Consider the following 24,118-nt stretch of genomic DNA (forward strand, 5'->3'; position numbering starts at 1 on the left):
ATATAAATGACCATAAATTCAGATAAAGCTACAGTTTTAACAATATACTCATGTTCGCTTTAATCTTATGTATGTAAATAATTAACATGGGAAAACAAATATTAAATATGTTTAAATGTGTCAATTAATGTGTCAAAAAACAATTCAGTACTGACATTTAGGCTATATGCGAATATTGATATTTTTATGTCAAATACTAAAGTTTAAATTTTGATTTTTTTTTTAATTCCAGCATTAACAAACGTCAATCATTTACAACAACAAAAAAAAACACATTTGTTATCTACACCCAGTAAACAGCCAGCTAATAACTATTTTCTTTATCAAAATTAGGGCCTATGAATAAAGAATACTATTAACTGGTGATAAATAAATAAAAATAATGGAATTTAAACCGTTGTGAGAACAAAACATTTTTAACAAGAAAACAGAATTGAAACATATTTTAATAAAAGCTTTGAGTACGTTCACATACAAACATCACCCTCATTTTCCAGAAAGTCATACTAGTGTTATTTTCAATCAGTAACAATATGTGCATTTGAGGGGAAAAAAGGCAGCAACACCCCCCCCCCCCCTGAATTACATCATATTTCAATAATTTTCACAAACAGATTCAGGAGTATGCAAAACTTCCCATTTTTCATTTCCCAGCAAATAAAGATTTGTAATACTCAAGTCTGGTCCCCCATCATTTCACATGAGTTATTATAAGCAGTCTTTCAACCAGTTTTTTGTGATATGGTGAATTTCTAAACATAACTAATCAATAATGGAACATGGAACGCACTAAAAAGATAATTGGCAAAATAATTAACGCTCCATTGTGTTAAATACGATGTTGGCGATAGAAGAAAACAGTAGTCTTGACTTTTTTTTACAAAGAATTTATGTAAACAGACACAGGGCCTGCAAGGATATTTAAAAAAATATCTGTTAGTTTTTATAATTTTTTTAAAGGGGGAAAGAAGGAAATTACAGGAATGAGAATGATTGTTCTGCGTTTTTGCAGGAACTGGCAGGAAACTCAGAAACAGAACCTCAAAGATTTAGACAAAAGCTTTGGAGCAAAAGTGTATCAGCTTTTTGGTGGACCTAGAACAAAAAACGGCTCAGAAAATCTCATGTCACCTTTTAGTCACTCTGTCCCAAAATAAATCAGGTTTTTTTGGGCCTTTACATTTTGAGAGGCTACTCAGAAACTTCTATTAGAAACCGTTTAAAGTACACCAAAGCGAAACATAAAAAAAAGTACATATTCCATTGTTGACACTGCATACTCCCCAAAAATGCATACATTTGTTTTTCATATGTGGTAACGGTTCTGTCTAAAGGCACACAAGGACCACCATTGTCCAAAACGTTTGCTTATTATTGTCCATTTCCCATTTAAGATGTGTTTATTAGAATTCAGAGTAAAACGTTGTCCCTTCTGACCAAATCCTCCACATGCCAATCACCAGAGATTTAAAACAGCAGCTTTGTCTATAAATCTGTACACTTTGGATGAAAAGTTCTGTAAAGTGCAAGTGTTTATATGCAGAACAGCCTTCCCGCTGCCGTAACAGTATAAATGATGTTTTTTTTTTTTTATTGTTGGATTTTAGAGGTATCCACCCAGACACAGGAGCAGCACCACGTGCACGGTGAGCAGATAGATGCCGAGCAGCAGTGGAGTACGGTGGCGCGAGCAGAATGTCGCCCGGAACATCCGCTTTAAACCAGGACCTCCTCGCCGGATCTGCGAAACGAAAAACGTTTAGCTCTTACGTCTTCAGATTCTAAGACTCCAATAAAAACTGTGTTTTTTTTGTTGTGACATTTCTCTTGTGATGGAGAGAAAATATCAATGAAATTAAGTTTTAAATTGCTTTTGAGTATTATTATTTTTTTATTACATGGTTGTGAATCAGGCGCAGACGAAAAAATGCCAGTTTAAATAGAGCTTATTTGTGACATGGAAAATACATTGGGCGGGCTACAAGGTCCCTGCTCCACAGAAAAGGGGAGGGGAAAGGGGCGGGGTTGCTCTGCACCAACAGCTAATCTGTTAATCAACCTCTTGGTTGACTCACCCGAGTGACGGCTCCTTCCGGAGGCTCGATGAAAACGGCCGTCTCTGAGAGATCCCCCTCCTGAGCAGAATGCCACGCCGCCTGACTGTGACTGTAAAAACAGACAGGAGCGGGTATGAAATGTCAATTTTGACTTATTGAACCCATAAGTCAATGCTAAAAAAGGGATGCATGAAGTACTCAGATGCAATACATGTACACACACAAGTACTTTAGCATCAGGGTTAAAATATTTTAGAAAGAGAAACTTTGGAAATAGAATTCAATGTACCACAAACTTCATGTTGGACACTAATGCTGCATTCTTACCGGAGGCGGTTCGCGCGTCAGGGGCATCGAGTTTCCATGCTAAGTCAGACGCGATCTGAGGTCATGCGGCGTGGTTGACGGGACGCATCAACCAATCAGGGACTCAGCTTTGGGCACGCAGCGTTTTCAGTCACAAAGGGTATAAAAATTAATCCAATATGGCTGCTCGATGAACAGCCATTTTCTTAACCCACTGGGGCTGCAGAATAGCTGGAGATGGTCTTGGATACTGTAGGACTAAGGCGAGGTGCACCCTGGACAGGTCTGTCCAGGGTGCACCTCGCCTTAGCCCTACAGTATCGGGTGTAGGTACCAAAACGGTTCTGCCTGCAATAAGTGTTTTTGCACCTCCACTCGGTGACTAAGCTTGGCGAGTAGAGGAAGAGGATGGAGCGAGTGTCGCTGCCCAGGATTCGACTGATTGTAAAGTGGACCGGGGGGAGGTTCTAGAGGCAAAGTGCTTGTTGGCCCCTCTGTAGGGCTCCCCGAAACAAAAAAACCCAAGCGACTTGCGCAAATGAAGTACAGAAAAACGTTGGCGGTTGCTGCGTGGCCGGTGCATCAAGGCTTCGAGCAGTAAACTTGATGCACGTCAAAAGAGAGGCAGCAGATGCGACACAATCGCGTTCGGCGACAACACAACAGAAAAGTCACTTCATACCGCTTTAGTTGATCCTGGGTTACCATCAGCTGCTCCTCAACCACAATCCTCTGCTGAGTCTCTTCCTCTAGGCTGATTCAAGAGTTTAAAAAGTCAATTTATGAATGTATTTTCATTTGAAGGTTTCTCGTAAGCTTTAAAAAGAGACTGTACCGTCGCTGTAGCTCTTTGACCTCAGCCATGTAGCCGTCCTGCAGGCTGCTGCGCTGCTGGGGGGCGCCGGGAGCGCTGTCCACTTCCTCCGTGCCCTTTGAGAAATTGTAAGATTTAAGTAATGCTGGAAAAAGGCATAAATAATTAATTACAAATGCCTAAAAATGAAACAAAACATCTTTCACATTTTTGCAATACAAAAAAAAAAAAAAAACCAGACCACTTTTTAACCATATTAAATGAAGACTTCCAAAAAAAAATGTGTAAACTGATGATAAAGATCAAACTTTTATTGTTTTAAAACTTAACAGATGAAGTGTTTCAAATAGTAATCAATCAGCACTCTTTGACCTAGAGTGAGTTTAAATAAGGGATAAGTAATGCAAATAATTACTGCTTTAAACTGTAAAAGCTAGATTCCATAAAAGTTTGAATCTAGAACAGAAAACAGAGTCTACAGTGAAACATGGTGGTGGGAGCATCATAATGTGTAAAGCTCTGCTGCTTCAGGGAAATAAAATAAATTGCCATTTTTGATTCAGGTCATAGATGAAGCTTTAAGTAAAAAATAAATAAAAAATAAGTTTTTACATACACCAATCACAAAGACTAGAGTTCTGGATCATGAGAAGGGCACTTCAAAAACGGATCCTGGACCCTGGATCAGTGTAAAACCCAAAATATGCCTAAATATTTAGAGCATTTTTACAAAAGAAATAAAAAATTCAAACACATTTTATGTTTTATACCTTCCTTAGACCCCATCTAAATGTTATGTGGTTTAATTCAAATTTTCATTCATATTTTACAGCATGGTATAGATGCTCTTGAATTCTGATTTGCAAGGTCAAGTATAATGTCTTAAAAAATATAGATATGGTCCCAATTGTCATTTAACTATTTAAATAAAATTGCGAGGACAAAGACAGACAGTTGGTATTTCTGCATTCCAAATATAAAATAAAACAAAGATTGTTCAAAAGTCCCATACCCCAAGTCTCTGCATCTGAGACTGAGATGCAACTCTGAGGTTTAGCATAAAATCACAGCCCTAAACCACAAAATGACCTTCAATTGTTTTGTTTGAGCTTGGGAGATGAACAACATGTTGCTGTCAAGTATTATTTGATGCTTCAACGACGATCTAAAAGCAAACAATCAACAGCTATTTCAAGATCCACTGATGAGAATTCTGTTTTTGGTGGTTTTTTTTAACATTTGCTTGGAGCATTTTACTGATGATGGAGGACATCTATTAAGAAAGTTAATCTTAAAGTTGCATTTCTGAATATTTCCTTTTTCAAATCGTTGTGAATCAGCCGCAGGAAGAAAAAAAAGGCAGTTTGAAAACACGCCGTCAGCCACAAGCTCCTTTAGCCACTTCCCACTCGATGAAATGCAACACCTATAAAAAGGTTTGAATTCATGTGAAAAGGGTCCGACGCCTAACCTGTCTCTGGTACGATTCCTGCTGGAGCTTCGGCCTTTGGGCCTGAGCGTCTTCCAGCATGGCAGTGAGCTGGCGCAGCTGCTGGTCTCTCTCTGACAGAGTGGTGACCGTCTGCTGCTTCAGCTGCTCTGCTTGAGCCAGCAGGTCGTCGCGCTCCAGCCTCAAGAAGAAACAGATTAGAACTCAACTAAGTACTTTTTAAAAAGTATGATCAAGTAAATGAATCTCCTTCTGCTTCTACCTGAGTGTCTCCACTTCCTGTTTGTTCGTGTCCATCACGTTCTCCAGCTGTGCTAGGACTTCCAGCATCTGCTGGTTCTTCTTCTTCTCCTCAAAAAGCTCTTGACCCACTTTTATCAGCTCTCCTGCTCCCAGTCGAGACAGCTCAGCCTTCTGCTTCTTCAGCTCACCTTCTTGTGCTTCAAGTTGCTCCAGCTGCACAAAAGAAGAATCAAATTCAAAGACTGCAAATGCCAGGAAGCAGAGAAGGTTCATGACTTTTCCTCACCAGTCTCTCTCTGTCGTTCTGCAGGGCTTGCAGAGCGTTCTTCAGCCCCCACACCTCCCCAGCGGTCCCTCCAGGGCTGCTGCTGCTGGCCGGCTGCCCACTGGCCTTGCTCATGTCCTCCAGTTTCAGGCTGAGTTCCTGGACCTTGTTCACCGCTTGGTCCCTGCTGTCCTGAAGAGACGCCATGGCTTTGGTGAACGCCTGCTTCTCCGCTCTCAGCTGCTTTGTGGTCTCCGTCTCCTCCAGCAGCCGCCGCTCCACAGCCAGCAGGTCACGAGCCAGCTCCGCTACCCTCTCCTGAGCGCTCTCCGACTCGGTGCGCATCACCCCCTCCTCCCAGCGGAGCTCAGCCAGCTCTTTGCCCCGGCTCTCGTACTGTTCTCTCTCGCTGAGCAGCTGCTCTTCCAGAGACTGGACCTGCGCTGTTGCCGCCTGCAGCTGCTCCCTCAGCTTCTCCACCTCTGCTCCAGGAGCATCCATGACCTGAGAGACTGCCTGACTGAGAGTCTCAGCCTCCACTTTCTGTACCGCTTCCTCCTCTGCCTCTTTGGCTCTGCTGAGGCTCTGCAGCTGATCTTCCAGCTCCTTGCGCTCCTTCTCCAAAGATGCGATGCGCTCCTTCTGGGCTGCCAGAAGCTGTTTGTGTTGCGAGTCCTTCATACTTAGAACTTGGTTGAGCTCATCCCGGTAACCGTGAAGCTGAGCAGACAGCTTGGCCTTCTCGGCATACAGGTCATCTCTCTGGGCCAGCAGAGAGCGCAGCTCCTCCTTGAGGCTGTTGTTCTCACTTGCAGCCTCCTGGATCAAACCATCCTTCTCCATCATCACCTACAACACAGCAGAGACGTCATTTTGAAGCTGGATCATCCTCTGCACGTGCTCCGCAGCAGAGGTTTGTAAACTACCTGCAGGTGCTTCTCCTCCAGCTGCTTATACGTGCTGAGGACTCGATCTCTGTCATCCTGCAATGAGCTCATGGCCTTCACAAACGAGTCCAGTTTGGCTTTTCTGCTGCTGCTTTCTTCTTCTGCTATTCGAACTCGTTCCTCCAGATCTCGAACTTCTCCTCGTCTTTGCTGCAGCTCTTCCTCAGCTTGGTGCGCCCTGCTGTCAGCCTCTTTTCTAGCTTCCTCCGCCGCCTTAGAAATGAATTACATTTAATAAATGAGACATGGATCATTTTTGCCACAACTTTCATTAAAGTCTTAGTCACATGCACTGGGGGGGTTGACCCCTGCGGGTTTTGAGGTTTTTTGGCCTGTGGAGGCTCACAGAGAGGAGCGATGGCATCGTAACAGAGGGGCGGGTGTTAACCACTTACTTATTAACCCTTACTTACGTTTAAAAGACACATTCAGATGAAAATCCTATTTTGGTGTTTTTCACGTGTTTTTGTGGCATTTTTCTGATGATGAAGGACATAAATAAAGAATTAAGACTGCATTTCTTTATTTAAATCGTTGGGAATCAGAAGCAGATGAAAAAATAACAGCATATTTCTGATGTAAAGAAATATGTGAGCCGGCCACAAGCTCCCTGCACTGATCCATTCTGACAGGTCCACATCGACTAGACCTGTCATTGTTTTTCCTCGTTTGAGCTCGATCAAAACTACGGTTAGACAGCTCCAATATTGCTCGCCATTTTTGTTGCACCGCTAATGTTTGTGGGGGGCTGTATGCTAACGTGAGAGCATGTAAATTCTTAGCAAAGGAAAAGGGATAGACCGGGCAGGGTTGGTCTCATCCACCCTGAGGACAGGTGTGACTAAGAAGCATAAAAAATCTTAATACCTGTGCGACTGCTTGCTCCCTTTCTCCCAGCATTTCTACAACTCTCTCCTCCATCTGGTGCAGCTCGGCCTGCAGGCTCTCCGTCAGGGCCTTGGACGACCGCAGGTCCGTCTCTAGCTGCTCCACATTCAGACAGAGCCGTCGCTCTTCTACCTCCCTCTCCTGCAGCTCGGTCCTGCCTAGATCCACTGTGCCCTGAAGTTGACTTACAGCTTCTTCCAGAGCCAGACTTCTCTGATGCAGACTCTCCAAGTCATTCTTCAGGACGTGCACCTCACTTTGTGCAGCTTGAAGCTCTGCCTCAGTGTCTTCAAGATTCCTCTTTTCATCCTCTAGTGCAGCTTGGAGCTCTTTAACTTTTCTGTTCTGTTCATCCAGTCTCTGCTGCCACTCTGTCTCTGATTTCTCCAATCTGAAAGCAAAAAATAGGTTCAGTTTATGATCTTAAAAAAATGACGTTGGATATTTCTGCAACACAGAGTCTTTTACCTGCTCACTGTTGCCTCGAGCTCTTGTTTTAGAACGACCTCTTTCTGAAGCTGATCTGAAAGCTCCTTCGCTCGTGTTTCAGCTTTACGAACTTCAGCCTCTTTAGTCTGCAGAGCAGAGTTAAACCGAGTCTCCCACTGCTTTGCCTCGTCCAGGACTCTGTCTCTGTCATCCTGCAGGGAGGACATGCTGCGGGAAAAGGCAGCCAACCTGGCTAGAGATTCTCCCAGGCGAGCTTGCATCTCCTGGGCCCGCTTCTCCGCCTCCTCAGCCATCGCTCGGGCTTGCAGGGTAGCCTCTTCCTCCCTCTCCTTCTCTGTGAAGGCCTCCTCCAGTCTCAGCTCCATCTCCTTCAGTTCCGCTCCCAATCGGAACCTCACAGAGTCCAGGGTTTGTTCTGCCTCTGCTTTCAGGATGGCCTCTCTCTGCTGGATGCTCTGCTCGGCAGATATTTTAGCAGCTAAAGATTCGCTTGCTTGTTTCTGAGCTTCAGCTAGTTGGGATTTACAGTTCACCAGCTCAGCTTCAGTTCTTGCCAGGTCCTCTGCAGATTTAGAAAACTCCGTCTGGGATTCCCCTAGTTTGCTGAGGAGTTCATCGTGGCCGAGCTTGAGCGCTTTAACCTCTCTGAAGAGCTCGCTGATCCTCTCCTGGTACTGGATGCTGTCCTTCTGCAGCTGCCGGACCTCCAGCTGCTTCTCCCTCAGCAGCTCCTCCAGCTGCCGGGTTCGGCTCTGACTGCCTTCCTTGACCCTTTGAGCGGAGCGCAGCTGCTGCTCCAGCTCTCTCTGCTTACCGGACTCGGCCTCGGCTTCAGCTCTCTGCCGCTGGGCCTGCCTCACGTCCTCCTCCAGTCTGCTGGCTCGGTCTCTCTCAGTCTGCGCCTCGGCTTCCAGCTCAGCTCTCTCCCCCTCCAGCCTCTCCACCTCCTGCTGCAGCTGGCTGAGGCGCTGGCAGTTTTTGGCTGCTTCTTGTTGGTAGTCGGCGATGCTCCCGTTCAGCTGAGCCAGCTGGTTCATGAGACGCTCCTCCAGGTTGTCCTTTTCGGCTTCAATCCCACTGATGAGTTCTTTAAAATGGGCTTCTCTCCTGGAAGCCTCTTCAGTTAGACTCTTTTCTCGCTCCTCAAAGCTCTGCTCTGAGGAGGCAACGAGGTTCTCCCTATCTTTGCTCTCCTCAAGCTCCCGTTCAATAGACAACAGTTCCGCTTTAAGCTCCGCCTCCCGTTCCTCCCACAGTTTCTTTTCTGCGTCGAAGGCTGCCTCGATCTCTTTTATTTTACTTTCTAATAAACTTTTATCAGCAGCTTCTGCAGTTTCCTCTTCAGGTCGGGATTGTGTTTCTGCTGCAGAGGTTTGGTTTTCTTCAGTTTCTCCTTGAGGTCCGTCTTCATATCGACTCTGAGCAGGCTCGGCTGTCATCAGTGCATCAGACTGCTGTGCACTGACAGCTCCCTTATCAGCTGCTGCAGATGTGAGAGCGTTCTCGTGCGTTTCCTCCATTTCCCTTAGTTGTTTTCTCAGGTCTCCAACCTGTTGCTCTAAAGAGTCTCTGTCTACCACAGCAGCCTCCAACTGAGCTTTCAAAGCCTCCACCTCCTCTTTCAGAAGTTCATCTTTGTCTTTTTGCCTTGTTTCGGGCTTTTCCTGCATCTCTCTGAGTCTCTCATTCTCTTCCTCCAATTCCAGGATTTTCTGCTGCTTTGTTTTTGCAAACTTTCTCATTTTGTCTTTCACCGTGTCCACCTCCTTCTGCGCTTCCTCCGCCTGCCTTTCGGCTTCCTGCCTCGCAGCTTCATGCGTTCTGACCTTAGCAGACAGCTCCTGTCTCTCTTGCCTGGCCGACTCCAGGACTTTTCTCACCCGTTCTGCTTCGTCGCTCACATTTTCGTAAGACTTGAGCAGAGTCTCGTAGTCCTCCTTCATGCCATGAACCTTCTCCTCCCACTCTCTGCATATCCTCGCAGCCTCTTCCTTCGCCAGATCTGCTTCTTTCTTACACGCATCTTTCTCGCTGATGAAACCTTCCATGAGCAGCTTCAGGCTCTCACACGAAGATCCCAGACTTTGGTTCTCCAGTAAAGCCCGGTCCACCTCGTCGATCAGTCGATCTCTTTCAGCTCGTACCTTCTCCAGTTCCTCTTCGGCTGAGCGGATTTTCTGCTTCAGCTCCTCCACGGTCTTCTCAGATGAAGCCAGCTGCTCCTTGAGGGTTTTGTTTTCTTTGAGGGCTTCTTTCCGAGAGATCAGAGCCGCCTGAAACTTTCGCTGAAGCTGCTGAAGTTTCAACTCGCTGTCCTCTTGTTTCTGCGGCAGCTCAGCCTCCAACATTTGGGACTTTTCCAGCTCGGCCTTCAGCTCCTCCTGCAAGGAGGTGATGAGCTGATCCTTTTGAGACACCACGTCCTGCATGGAGTGGATGAGCGAGTTCTGCTCGGCGAGCTGCTGGCTTAGATCTATTATCTCTTGGTTTTTGTTGTCCAGAAACTGCTTCAAGTTTTCCACATCCGCCTGAAGAGATGTGATGGAGGATTCTGCAGAGGTTTCAGCTGCAGCCTCCATCTCCGCTTTGAGGGTTTCTGCATAAGACTCGGCCTGATGATACTTTTCTCTGAGATCGTTGATTTCTTCAGAGAGTTCGTCGATCTGTCTTTCTTTCTCCCTCAGCATCTGCAGATCTCGGCTAAGTTCCAGTATTTCCGTCTCCTTCATCGACAAACTGGTTTGCGTTTCCTGCAGCTTCATCTCCAGCTCAGTGTTTGACGTTCGCACGGCCTGGATCTCCTCTTTGAGAGCTTCCACGCGCTCTTCCACTCCTGAAGAGCCAGATGGCTCTAAAGGTTGCCGGTCTGGATCGCTTGCTCGTTGTTTTGAAGAGTCTGTCTCAGATGTTGAAAAGTCCACCCAGTCCTCCTGAGCCCAATCGTTCAAGGCAGGTTTCTCCGAGCTTTTGTCCACTTCCTTGGCTCCTTCTCCCTCAGAGCCCACTCTTTCTTCTAGTTCTTTCAGCTTGGTGAGGAGAACGTCTTGCTCGCCGCTCTGCGCCTCAAAGCGCTGCGCGAGCTCGCTGTACTCCTCCTTCTGCTGCTTCAGCTGTTCGCGGTGGTGTCTGTCTTTCTCTTTGGCTTTACGTATCGTTTCTTTGCGAGACTCTTGAGCGTCCTGAACCTTCTTCTGAAGACTTTCACACTCTGCTTCAAGAGAGGCCACTTGAGATTGCAAGGCGGTGGAGTCAGAAGAGGAGTCGATCTTCTGGAGGTTTTGAACTTCTTGACTTAGCTTCCCGTTTTGAGCAAGCATCTCGGCCAAAACTTGATCCTGCTGGACGATTTTCTGCTCCAGAACCTCAACCGCTTCCTCTTTTAGCCTTAGAGCCTCGGTGAGTTCTGTAACTTTGGCCTCCATTTCCTGGACCTCATGTCCTTTAGCTTCCTGCGCTTGAGGGATACTCACAGGAGTTCCTCCAGTAACCATTTCATCCTTTTCTTTCAATGTTTTGGCCTCGTTTTCCAAATCAGCAACCTTCTTCATGAGCTCTTTGCGTTGCACAAGCGCCGCCTGCAACTTCTTCTTCATGTTAGTCAGCTGGGTTTCCAGCTCCTCTTTCTGCTTTCTTAAACCAAGCAGCTCATCATTTTCACAAGCGTTCTCTTCTCTGACCTTCTCAAGTTCCACAATCCTCTCCATCAGTTTACCGACTTCCACATGGACCTGGATCTTCTCTTCTTCAGCTTGAAGGAGTTTGGCAGATATGCTGTCTCTAAGCTCTGTCACTTCCTTCTCCTTCTCATTGAGGAGATGCTGTAACTCCTGGATCTCCAAGTCTTTCCTCAGCACAGACTCAGCAGTTTGGGAAAATTCCATCCCTCTGTTTTCCATCTCCTGAAGCCTCCTCTCTAGCTCAGATGAGAGAAGCTCCCTGTCCTCCAGTTGAGCGCTGAGCATCCTGGTCTGACCCTGCTGCTCAGCCAGAGCTTGATGGGTCGCCTCCAGATCTGCCTGTAAAACTTGAATCTTCTCATCCCTGGTTTCACTTTCGCTCCTTAAAATATTTGTCTGTTCTTCTAAACGCTGCATTTCTGTACTGTGTTTCTCCTCTGCAGAGTTTCTTTCCTGAGTGTGCTTTTCCGCCTGCTCCCTGAACGCCTCCAGCTCCTTTGCAAAGTTACTGGCTTGAGTCTGAGCTTCTTCCTTGGCAGCATAAAGAGACTGCGTCTCCTCCTCGAGAATCAGGATTTTCTGCTGGGATTTGGCTGCAGCTTCTCTGAGCTTCTCCAGCTCAAGCAGAAGTTCACCATACCTCTTCTGCAGCTCCTCAGCTAAGGCCTGAGCAAAGAGGCCTGAGGGCTCTGAGGCCTCAGTGGAGGAGGAACTCTGCTGAGCTTCATGAACCTGAACAGTCTCATTGATAAGGACGGAGGTGGACTGAGTTTGGACTGTGGAGGCCTCATGCTCATCAGTTGTTGCCACCCACGACTGGCCAAAGTCCTGAATCCCAGAGGGCCACTCCTGACCTCCGTCTTGATTCAGAGCCTCCAGGAGAGTCCAGCTGCTGTGGGCAACTTCTGAATCACTACTGGCAACCATCTCGTCCGATGATGTGCCTTTAGATTCTCCTGGGGACTCGGACTGGGGTCCGATCAGCTCTGGGCTGCTCTCGTTAGCAGCAGAAAGGAAAACGACAGAGGTGTTTTCGGCAACCAGTGTGGTCTCCTCTTCTTGAGCGTCTTCCATTAAACCGGGAATGGCAGCAGAGTCCTCAGCCGTTTCAGCAGCTGGATCCTGATCGCAGCTCCGAGTGCAGTTTTCCTCGGATGCAGCCTGACCGGAGCTGTGCTTCAAAGCCTCCGTTAGGGATTCTCGTAAGGCCGCCAGTTCAAGGTCCTTCTCTAAAAGCTGCCGCTCTAATGCCAGTGTGTGTTCTGTGAATGGAAGCAAAGAGGAAAATTATTTTGAAAGAAAGAAAACATACAAACACACAAAGATTCTTGACATACAGTGAGGTCAATAAGTATTTGATCACCCTGTGATTTAGCAAGTTCTCCCACTTAGAAAACATGGAGGGGTCTAAAATTTTCCCCATAGGTGCATTTCCACAGGGAGAGAGAGAATCTGAAGAAACATTCAGAAATCACGTTGTACGATTTTTTAAAACAATTTATTTGTATATTACTGTGACAAATAAGTATTTGATCACTTGAGTTAAACAACTTTAATATTTGGTACAGAAGCCTTTGTTAACAATTACAGAGGTCAAACGGTTCTGTAGTTCTTCACTAGGTTTCTACACACTGCAGCAGGGATTTTGGCCCACTCCTCCATACAGATCTTCTCTAGATCTGTCAGGGTTCGGGGCTGTTGCTGAGCAACACGGAGTTTCAGCGCCCTCCAAAGATTCTCTATTGGATTTAGGTCTGGAGACTGGCTTGGCCACTCCAGAACCTTGATATGCTTCTTACGGAGCCACTCCTTGGTTTTCTTGGCTGTGTTATTCGGGTCATTGTCATGCTGAAAGACCCAGCCACGACCCATCTTCAACGCTCTGACTGAGGTAAGGAGGTTTTATGCCCAATATCTCACAATCCAGAGCCCCGTTCATCCTCTCCTTAATACAGTGCAGTCGTCCTGTCCCCTGTGCAGAAAAACACCCCCAGAGCATGAAGCTTCCACCCCCGTGCTTCACTGTAGGTATGGTGTTCTTGGGATAATGCTCCTCCTTCTTCCTCCTCCAAACACGCCGAATGGAGTTAAGATCAAAAAGTTCTATTTTGGTCTCATCTGACCACAAGACTTTCTCCCATGACTCCTCTGGATCATCAAGATGGTCATTGGCAAACGGGGAACCTTCCATGCGATACATGATTTTAAACCATGACGTTTTAATGCATTACTTATAGTAGCCTTGGAAATGGTGGTCCCAGCTCTCTTCAGGTCATTGACCAGCTCCTCCCGTGTAGTCCTGGGCTGATTCTTCACCTTCCTTAGCATCATCGATACCCCACGAGGCCCCAGTCCGAGGGACATTGACAGTCATCATTAGCCTCTTCCATTTTCTGACAGTTGCTCCAACAGTTGTTCTTTTCTCACCAAGCTGCTTGGCAATTGCCCCGTAGCCACTTCCAGCTTTGTGAAGGTCTACAATTTTGTCTCTTGTGTGATTTGACAGCTCTTTGGTTTTGCCCATGTTGGTAGTTAGACTTCTGACTGATTGTGGGCTGCACAGGTGCCTTTATGCAAGCTAACGACCTCAAACAGGTGCCACTGATTTAGAAACTTGCTAAATCACAGGGTAATCAAATACTTATTGACCTCACTGTTTATGCCGACATGAACTCGTGCATCAAATATCCTGCTTGACGTTTGTCCTAACGTGTTCATAAACTTGACTCCAGACGGGTGTGGGAGGAGCTACTGTCGAGTCTTTAGCCTCATCGGTACATGGAAGCGGTGACCGCATGTCTGAGCGCAAGTACAAGTTACTACGGCAAGCCACAAGTTTCACTCCGATGCATCCACTTGTACACAAATAGATCCATGTAGGTCTTTGTTTTTCTCGTCTGAGCTGACATTTGGCTCAAAACTGTACGGTTGAATGGCTCCAATATTGCTTTTTTTGTGTCACTGCTATCGTTTGATTGGGGCTGTGAGGAGCTGTAAGCTAGCGGGAAATCACATCAACAGATGCATGATGGGAAGGGGGTGGGCTTATTCCACACTAACAGTCAAGCCCACAACTTAGGTAAATTCCAAATGAACTACTGCTGCCCTGCAAAACTTTGTCCTAGAAAACGCAGGTTTATTTTAATTTTGGCAAATACGGCATATTCATAATTAAAGGACCACTGGAAACAATTTAAAATCCGATCAAACTTGAACTTGGGGGGGGGGGGAATCGCACAACATACAGAAAATAAATAAAAATAAATAAATAAATATAAACTTTCCCTTCAGCTCGTACCTTTTTCAGTTTCAGATGAATTCTCTGATGGTTCAGGAGCATCTTTTTCTTTGGTTACCTAAGTGGGGGAAAAATGGTTATTAAACTCATGTTTTCACAAATATTAAAGAAAAGAATTTCTTAAAACATACTTTTTTTTTTTTGATAAATCTGGGATAAAGGCTTGTAAAACAATAAAACGGGGTTTATGAAAGTGACCTAAAGGGGTCTCTGCCGCTCTCTCAGGTTAAATCAATCAGCAGCGTCTGTGAGGGGGAAGGTCAGCTCGCCGCAGAATGGATTAGATTTCATCACACAGACGGGATCATGTCTGTCTCTCTGTCTGCGGCGCTGCGTGATAACAGACAGACGGCGCCTTGTCTGAGACGGGAAAAGGTCTTCTGTCCAGACTAAAGACTGACCCTGAACCAGTTCTGCGGGGTAAAAGCTACCCATCTATTAACACAGTTTCACATTGCAAACCCCGGCTGACGCTGAAGTGCTATAAAAGTACCCAAACTTCTAATATTTAGGATTATTAAAATATATAAAAATGAAGTGCAACAGAGGTTAAAGTGTAAAAAAAATTAGGACAAAATTAGTAAAATTAAGTTTTAGTCTCAAAAGAACTCCTGTAAGTCTGGATGTTGGTCAATATTCAAATCTGCAGCCTAAATCCAAAGTACATTTTTATCTTATAAACAATGGGGTTTGTTGGTTTTTTTGGACACAATTTGCAATAATTTTATGGCTAAAAACAAACAAATATATTTAGATTGAAATTTTTAATTGCAAGATCAATTGAGAAGTTTGATTTTTTTTAAATAAGACACATTTTTTATGATTATCTCTTCATCATCGGATGCAAATATGTAATTGTTGGAAGTTTCTTGCTTTCCAAATAATTTTTTTGGCAATACTTAAAAAATAATTAAAAGAAATCAGCAAAAAATTAGGCCTTTTGTACTAGAAACAACAAAGAAAAGGGCTGTGTTACCCACATGTGTGGTCTACCATCTGTGAAAATGAAATTCAATCCAAATGTAGGTCCAATAAGAAGTGACACACGTCTAACAAAACAGGACATAAGTGTAAAGTTTCACTGGTAGGGGAAAATACCAGCTGAGAATTTCCAGAGACATTTTTCTCAATAGTTTATTTGCTCTCAGCTCTATAAATCAACAAAGACTTACAGTTACAACCTGTTGCTCCAGCTCCTGTATCCTGGCAGACGCCTCCTCCTGCTCAGAGGTTTTTTCGTCCAGTTGTGCTGAAATCAGACGATCAATTCACACGTCGCATAAAGACTAACAGTAATCATGTTGCTGCTCTAGAATCAAACCTTTAATGGTTTCCATGGTTTGGATCACCTGAGCACACTGTTTGGTTTTATCACTGCATTCATCTCTGAGCCTCGTCAGCTGCGTCTCCACGGACCGGACGGCGTCCAGCAGCACAGACGGGTCAGCGGGGGTCGGGGTTTCTTCTGCCTCGCTGTCCAGAGCAAGACAGCGCAGATGTCTCCAAATCTCATCAAGGATCTCACTCTTACTTTGCATGGCCTCCCGCTCCTCCCTGAGGACAACCAGCTCCTTCTCAAGCTGTTCAACGTCGGACTTCTCCTTCTCTAAAGCGTCCTGCCGCCCGCCGACCGCCGCAGACTCTTGCAGTGAGGCGAGCTGGCCTTCCAATCGAGCTTTTTCCGCCTCGTGTCTCTCCGAAGCTTCTCTGTGAGCCTGGATGGCTGCCAGCTCAGCCTCCTTCGACAGAGTCAGATCTGCTTCCAGTCTAGAAACCTCCATCTTTTCCTTCTCCAGAGCCTCATGACCAGCTTCTCTCAGAGACTTCAGCTCACTCTCATGGCCCTCCAGTCTGGCTCTCAGCTCTGCCAGGTCTGCATCTGCTTTGCTGGCCTGCTCAGCCCACTGCTGCCGGTCCTCCGCTCTCTGCCTGACGGCCTCAGCGAGCTCCTGCTCCATCTGCCGGAACTGAGCCGTCAAGATCTGAGGAGAAAGAGCCACAGAAGAGTGCCTTCAGCAGCTATTTGAAGCATTAGTGGGTAGGTCTTCTCAACAGATCACTAATCTAACAGAATTTGTACCTGTTTCTGCTGATCAGCGCTGCTCACTTCATGCTGCAGCATTTCCAGCTCCTGAGACCGAGAGTTTAAAGCCTCCTCCAGCTCGTGGCACCTTTGCTGAGTCGCCTGCAGAGTCTGAAACGGGTCAAAGAGGGTCAACATGTGTCCCACTTAGAAGCTTAGAACTACATGAAGTCAAAAGGACTTATTCAATAATTTGCATCTTCTTAAAATAAAATATTGTGTGTACAATTTAAGGCAGAAAAAGAAGAACTTTAGTAAATCTTTAGTCAAAATTTTTCTGACCAGCTCCAATAAAGGCCAAACTATAGTAAATAAATCCAGAATTACAATTTCTTCTCATTCAGTTTTGTCAAAATGCTTTCAATGGTCAGGTTCAACCCTTCTCAATTCCTTTTAAGGTCAGAGTTCTCTGACATCTTAATGAAAGCTGTGGTTAGTTACATATTTATTTGAATGCAGATATCCGGTCCATCCTTTCTTTCTGGATACAGATCAGCAAACAAAACAGTGTCATTACAGTTTAAGGAAACTCCCATTTAAAAAGGTACAAAACCAAATTTATCTCCACTATTTTAACAATTTTGAATCTCATTCTGTCCTGCTGGAGTCCTGGACTGCAGGGACCTGATTGTTTTCGCAATTCTTCTTTCTTACTGCACCTTTGAGCAAAAATTTTGCCCCTACCACATCCTCAAAAACTGACCAAAATTTGCACACACCTGGTGAAAAGGAATTTTGGGCGTGGTGAAGAGGCCGCCACCTTGAAATTACCTAAATAATCACCTTTAGTACAACCTAAAACTCGAATCTCTTCTAAGGGATTTTGATCTATCGCCTCTTAACTCCTTGAGTATCATTGGGAAGCTGCTTGGCAAAAACTGTTGGTAATAAAGTTTATATATTTTGAACAGCGTCAGTGTGGCGGGCTCACAGAGGTGGAGTTTCCCTGTTGCTCGCATATTTTTTTTACCAGAATAATGAAACAATTAAATAAATGGATCCCTGGTTCAAGCTGAATGAAATGATATACGCTTTGAACATATTAGGAATGTGGGCGTTGTTAACAAACATCCTCCGTTGTCAAGGAAACCCAAAAGTTTACTTTTGTCGATTCTTCTAAAAATGACAAAGATCTGTTCGTCACCGCCCGGCGACCAAAAAATAAAATGGTTGCTATGGAGATAAAAGCAACAAAAATAGTTGATGTTTTGAATTGATTACATGCAGCTCTGACCATGGAGGTAGACACAGAAGGGGAGAGTGAGGGGCTTGAAGAAGCCGCTCAGCCAGTGAGGGCGGGTCAAAAGGGGTGGCGAGGGTGGGTGGCACCTGTGGGCCACACAACGCCGCTCTGAGTTCAATTTTCTGTTTTGTTTTTCTTTTTTTGGTGAAATTTAAGTATTTTAAATGATTTCATGTAAGTTAATAATACCTGAGTTCATGGGTTTCAATTCAAAGATAAAATAAAAAAAATAAAAATCTTCTTTTAAAAATATTCAATCTAAATTATTGGGATTAGTTAATAATGATAAAATATATTTAATCTTTTTTCACAAAATAGTAATTGATACCTGCTGCATCTGGTTCTGCGTCTGGTTTGTGAGCCTCAGCAGCTCCTCTTCGTGTTTCTGAATCTGCTCTTGGAAACGAACGTCTTTCTCACACACCACAGTCTGCAGGACCTGCAGCTGTAGACAGAAACGTTCAGCAGGAGTATTTTAGACAAACTATTGTCCTTCCATCTCACATGTTCAGGTTTTGGAGTAATTAAGAATAGGCGTGGTTACCTGCTGAGCATGGTTCGACTCCTTCTCCTGGAGCAGCTGCTCAGCAGCATGGAGTTGCTCCTTCAGCTGCCTGCTCTGAGCCTCCTCCTCACTCAGCCTCTTCCTCAGGTTTTGAAGCTCCTCCTCGAGTGCAGCACCAGCTTCTGTGAATGAACTGTCTGGGCTCTGCTGGGACAAAACAAGTACAACATCAAATTTAAGGTTATTTAGGTATTTTTATCCCTAAAGGATGGCAGAAAATCTGGGACTTAAACTCACAGCTGCTTGTCCTTTCAGCTCAGTTATCTGTTTGGTAAGTGAGGCCATCTTCGCCTTGGCCTGGAGTTTGAGTTTAGTGAAACGGGCCTCGGCTTCTTCTTTCTCGTTCTGCGAACAAATCAAACTTATACCCAGGCTGAGTCAGAAAGGACACATTCTTCAGATTGCTACCTTGAGTTGAGCATCTTTGCTGCTCAGCTCCGCGTCCTTCAGCACGAGCTGTGCGTCTTTGTCTCGGACGAGCCCCTTCAGCTGGACCACCAGTTGCTCCAGGTGGGCCAGCCTCTCCATGGCGTCCTCTGGTACCTCAGACTCCATCGGAGCCTGGCCCTCAGCCGGAGGGGGAAGAGGCGCTAGCACGTCCTGTGCAAGTAGACAAGAAATGGCACAATTTTTAGGAAAAAAACAAACACTCTAACCTGACATGTTTCAAATTTAGATGTAAATATCTGGAGATATGGGATGTGTACAGCTGGAGTTTGTTTCTGATTACACATAAAGTTAGTATTGGAAGTCTTTTTTTTTTAAAAACAATATCATAAAAAAAATACATTTCTTTTATCGAACTACTCTACTTTTTATTGCATAAACAATAACAATTTGTAAGTACAGTCCATTGTTTACACATCAAGTAGGAGATAAATCCATCAAACCGTTTTATAAAGCGCAATTTAAAAGAACAAGGTGACATATTTATAAATATGCAAAGTTATAGAACTGAAGAACTGAATCTGTGCATGATTTTTAACCTGCTGGAAGACCAAACACAAGCCAAACAATAGAGCTATTATATTTAACATGAAAAAAAAGATGGCAGAGCTGCGTTAAAGAGGAAATTCTACAACATTTATGGTGTTTCTGTTCCCGGACCTGCTGTGTTTACTTTTGCAAAGAGGGACAAATACAATAAAACATTTGTTAAGGATAAAAAAAAAAAAAAAACTAAGTAATATGTCAGAAAATTAGAAAATATCAAAGAAATTTAAATGAATTACTATTTTGAGTTGCTGATGAAAGAGAAGCTAAAAGAAATTATTTCACATACAAAGAAAAAATAAGAAAATAAAGCGGCAAAAGAAGCAGTAATAGTTTGTAAGTTACTGCAATAAAATAATTTATAATTATTTGCAAATCTGTACAATTAAAAAACACCTGCTGTTCTCCATCTGGGTCCTCCTCCCCAGAGAGCTCCTGGAGGACATTAGCCAGACGGCTGAGCATCAAGACGACACTAAAGACAAAAGACACATTTATTTAAGACACAATTATTCAACATTTAAATCATATCTGTACTGCTAGATCTACACTAAATCCTATCAAGAACTGTTTTTATCTGACCATAATAAATAGTTTAAACAAATGTTTAAACTGCAGCTGCAGAAACTTCGTATTGAACTTGTGTTCTTGAGATGTATAGTGTATTTATTAAAAGTATGCTTGTTTCAACAGTTTTAACACACTTTTCTAATTGCACATTTATTTAATGACACATGCAGTAGTTTTAATAAAAATGAGCTGTTATTTATTGTTGTTAATGACCAAATGATGGTGTGTTTTTTTTATGATTGCAAATTATCTATATGTTTTTTAGGACTGAACTGTTTATTTGTTGCAAATTAACCATCTGTCAAATTTTGTTTATTTTGTTTTAAACTCTTTTCCAATTACAAATATTATTTTCCATCTCTAAAGTCTAAGTCCCTTCAAAGTTCTCTGGCTTGAAGCCAAATTAATAGCGATTATTCAAAATTATAATCTGGAAAGTACATTTTACTAACGCAATTTCAGACTGACCTAGAACAATGCGTCCTTTTAGAGTGTAAATACAAGCAGACCTCTGAGAAATGTTATTTTCCTATGCAAGCAGCCAGGAAGAGGAAGACGTTTTATGGACTGGAGTTCAAAGTTTATTCCTGACTAAATAAAACAGAAACAACAATTTTTTTCATAGTGTAGTTATACCCTAAACCTCTTTGACCTATTCGGGGTCACGGGGCTGCCGGAGCCCGTCCAGGCCACATGTTATTTTATTTTTTTAACATTTTATTTGCTTTTTCTAATTTTTTTTTTTTTAGAAAAATATTTTTAAAAAACACATTTGAACATTAACAACCATAGGAATGACAGGAAACATTAGAAACTAAATTTTATGTTTGATTAAAAAAAACTGTTTATTCTATAGGAAATTAGTTTGAATAATTTTTGAATTCTTCCTTCCCTTCGTGCATTTTATTTTAAGTTAAAGATGGTCAAAAACGTGCAGGTTTGTTAGACAACATTTGAATTTCAGAATAAAGTAGCAGGCAGCCCCTCCTTTTGTGATGTCCGGACCACCACGGACAGAGCCGAAGCTCACCGAACCAACACTGCTGTCTACTGAGTCTGCGTCACTCTGGTGGTGAGCAGCAAAGATTATAGCTAGCTTTTCTAAAACAAAATGAAAGTTTTCGACGTTAGGATGGCTGGACCGTCACGTAAACAGGAGACTCCTGGGAAACGCCCGCTTTTTATCGTGCTTGCTATTTCCAACACACAGTAAGTTAGCAGAGGCTGCTTGGCTAGCTAACGCTGAGAAAAGGTAAATAAGAGCAACGTCCTAGAAAAAAAGCTGCAGAGTTGTCCCTTTTCCCGGAAAGACAGCTGAATTTACGCTACAGTTGGTGGTGCATTTAAGAAGAAAATGGCATTTGACTGACCTGTGCGGATGCTGCTGAAGTAGAAAAGTCTGGATTTAATATTCCTTATCGTCGGATGGATTTCAGAGCCACATCACCAAACAATCCCGGAAACAAAACTTCCTTCGCCCTGATTGGACAGCCGAGACCCGTAAGGAACCGTCAGCAAATTTAAAGCGTCGACTCCTTTTTTAGGGAGTGTCTGCCTAAATATCGCTTTAAATCCCCGTACAGACAAAATCTTTTTTTCTTTTCTGTCAGAGAGGATTTCTTTTTCTTAAATGGCAGTGCGTGACCAAAGAGTCAACCAGATCATCAACCAGGGCAAGCAGCTGGGGAAGAACATCCTCCTGCTGGCTCACTACACTACAGTTTTTGCTGTATGTGTTGGTCGTTTTGTGGAATGTATAGTGGGTGCAATCAAGTGGACCACCACGTTTACACACTACACCGCCTCAGCTTTTGACTTTATCTACAGACACCTGCAGAGAGGCCAGAGGAGGCGTGCGGCTGCTGGAGCCAGGGAGATGACTCCAGACTCTGACAAGCAACCGCAGTGACTTTTTCCCCATCAATTTTATCCAAATGAAATGAAATCCCTCAAGAAGGAACTGGAAAACATTGAACTTATGAAATTAAGCCAGAAAAAATGCCCTACTTTAGTAAGGAAAACGCTCATTTTTTTATATTTCTAAAATCTTAAAGTACTATTCCGATGAAAATCATGTTTTTGTGTGTTTTTAACATATTCTTGTGGCATTTTTTTGATGATGGAGGACCTATATTACGAAAATTAACCCAGAAATGACATTTTGAACATTGCTTTATTCAAATCAATGTGAATCAGGAGCAGATGAAAAAAATACTGAATGAAAAAGAAGGTATTTGTGATGTAGAACTATGCTGGACGGGCCACAGGTTCCCTGCTCCGCTCCATTCTGATGCATCCATTTGCACCGGGTAGCTCCAAAATTCCTCCCCATTTTTGTGGTACCAGTAATGTAATGTTGGGCTTGTAAGGGGGCTGTGAGCTCGTTGGAAATAGAGCGCTCTCAGTAACAGGGAGGGGGGCAAATTTCTAATGAACTACTGCTGCAAAAAATTACGTCCCAGAAAACAACACATTTAAAAAAAAAAGTTGGCTAAAAACATCATAATAAAAAATAAATTAAAAAAAACACTGGCAACGCTTTGAAACTAGATCACACTATGATTGGAGTGGGACTTGTAGTCACTTGTTTATTGTATGCATTCACATCATTTGTGTACCCATTAAAAAGGAAAAAATCCTTAGGATTTTATGGCAAATCCTACTCTTCATCATAAATTTTAAGTGTCACAGGTTTATCCAAAACAGATTGAAATATGGTTCTAAATAACATCATTGCACTATAGCTTAAGGTTTACACTAGAAGATACAAGGAACTTTATAGATAGAGACCCTCTATATTGACTTTTCCTGTGGATTTCTGAACACTAATATTTCTGTTTATGGCCAGTAACTGAGGTAAACGTATGTTTAGTGTCAGTTTTAGTTATTTACTATCTATGTTTTTGGTCACTTTACTTGGCACACATTATGTGTTAGTTTTCCTGCAGAGAAATGTGTTTAATCTGAGCCACACATGCATTTATAGCGGTCTAATCCCGCACAAATATGTCTTTCCAAAATGGTAACACAACTGAAGTCTTTTTTGTGAATTCGAGGAACCAATGTGACTTCCTTAAATGTTTTTACTTTTGTTTTTTATTTAAATATGTAATGTCTCACTCAGTTGAATCTACGGCATACCAATGAATTTCTTGACTAATCTGTAATTGATCCTGTTTACCTGCTGAATGGATTCATGTAACCGGATTCAAGTTTAGATTCATTTTTTACTAAATGGAAAACCTGGGAGAAAAACTCAAAATTTGATTTGATTTTTTTTTTATTTTTGACTAATCATAAGAGGAATAAAAAAAAAAAAGAAAATGTACGTCTTATTTAACATTTACCCTAACTTTCATTTATGATATTTTGATCTGTGATGTATAATAGTTTCAGGAATAAATGTAATGTTTTTTTTAATGTAATCAATAAGCACTTCAGCTTTGTTATACTATTAAAGTATAAGTATACATGAATCTAATCAGAAGATTAGATATATATTAAATTCAATAAAAAAGTATTATAAGAGTGGGATTATTTGTATTTGATTTGTCATGTTTGTATCTATAAGTACATGATCTTATTTATGATTAAGAGCAATTATAATGGTATCATTTGCATTTGTACGTGGATATAGATAAGGATTTGTATCTTAATTTGTCATTTTTTTCCAATCAACTCATGAGCAATCGTCCAAAGTTTTGTACATTTATGTCTACATATATGTTTATTTGGTTTGTCTTTGGTATTTTTTGTTTTGATTGGTTGAAATAAACTAAATCCAAATCTAAATAAAAAACATTAAAATAGAGGAGGGCCTAAACATAAATAGTAAGTAGACATTTACTTAAAAAGCAATTGTGTACAACTGCAATACCTAATTCTTTTTTTTAATTAAATGTGAGTACTATTTGCTGTGTGGTTTACCTTGTCAGATGGTTTGAAAATGTCTGCAGAAGAAGCTTTTAATTTGAAAATGAATCGGTTGAGTGTTTTTCTTCTCTTTACTGTAACATTTTGAGCATGTATTACTATTTAGGTAACATCTAAATGCTAAAACTGAATCTTTCAACTGAGACTTTCAGACCGATCCACAGGCAGGACAGGATTTCATGTTGATGCACGTGAGGGTTTGAAAGTTGCCTGTCAGCAGGACTCGGGTAAACGTGGGACGGCTAACCTGTCCTTTTACACAAGTGATTAAGCTGATCATCTGTGTGGTTGTCTGGATTACAGCCAGTGATTATACCCCAGGAGGACATCAAGTGG

At 42.9% G+C, this 24,118-nt stretch overlaps 1 protein-coding gene and 1 long non-coding RNA gene across 6 annotated transcripts; one reads left to right on the forward strand and one right to left on the reverse strand.

Moving 5' to 3' along the window:
• Nucleotides 1-428: 428 nt before the first annotated feature.
• Nucleotides 429-21,352, reverse strand: golgb1 (golgin B1). Of its 5 annotated transcripts, none has more exons than XM_011491206.4 (20): nucleotides 21,220-21,352; nucleotides 19,676-19,754; nucleotides 18,695-18,886; nucleotides 18,524-18,631; nucleotides 18,266-18,433; nucleotides 18,050-18,166; nucleotides 16,476-16,589; nucleotides 15,717-16,377; nucleotides 15,568-15,644; nucleotides 14,396-14,453; nucleotides 7,439-12,359; nucleotides 6,950-7,361; nucleotides 6,062-6,295; nucleotides 5,157-5,984; nucleotides 4,890-5,083; nucleotides 4,649-4,808; nucleotides 3,199-3,293; nucleotides 3,046-3,117; nucleotides 2,076-2,166; nucleotides 429-1,741 (listed from the first exon to the last, which is right to left on the reverse strand). In XM_011491206.4, the coding sequence occupies exons 2-20, from the start codon at nucleotides 19,742-19,744 to the stop codon at nucleotides 1,604-1,606; spliced, it is 8,709 nt and encodes a 2,902-aa protein (XP_011489508.1). In that variant the 5' UTR covers nucleotides 19,745-19,754; nucleotides 21,220-21,352; the 3' UTR covers nucleotides 429-1,603. The 5 variants fall into 5 exon arrangements, with proteins under 5 accessions (XP_011489508.1, XP_078798032.1, XP_011489509.1 ...); XM_078941906.1 differs by having other exon boundaries at nucleotides 15,577-15,644; nucleotides 18,266-18,430; nucleotides 21,220-21,350; XM_011491207.4 differs by having other exon boundaries at nucleotides 18,266-18,430; nucleotides 21,220-21,350.
• On the forward strand, nucleotides 21,214-21,815 carry LOC144989442 (uncharacterized). Its single transcript, XR_013653626.1, has 3 exons — nucleotides 21,214-21,349; nucleotides 21,460-21,578; nucleotides 21,677-21,815. It is a non-coding gene; the product is annotated as an uncharacterized LOC144989442 (long non-coding RNA).
• The last annotated feature ends 2,303 nt before the right edge of the window (nucleotides 21,816-24,118 follow it).

This window comes from Oryzias latipes, chromosome 23 (genome assembly GCF_053564925.1).
Source record: "Oryzias latipes strain Hd-rR chromosome 23, Olatipes_Hd-rR_3.1".
Classification (NCBI taxonomy): domain Eukaryota; kingdom Metazoa; phylum Chordata; class Actinopteri; order Beloniformes; family Adrianichthyidae; genus Oryzias; species Oryzias latipes.

Coding starts and splice junctions, on each gene's coding strand:
- golgb1 (XM_011491206.4), bottom strand. CDS start 19,744: ATGCTCAGCCGTCTGGCTAATGTCCTCCAGGAGCTCTCTGGGGAGGAG. Junction 5,985..6,061: donor TGGAGGAGAAGCACCTGCAG/GTAGTTTACAAA, acceptor GCTGTGTTGTAG/GTGATGATGGAGAAGGATGG. Junction 1,742..2,075: donor CGGAAGGAGCCGTCACTCGG/GTGAGTCAACCA, acceptor TTCGTTTCGCAG/ATCCGGCGAGGAGGTCCTGG.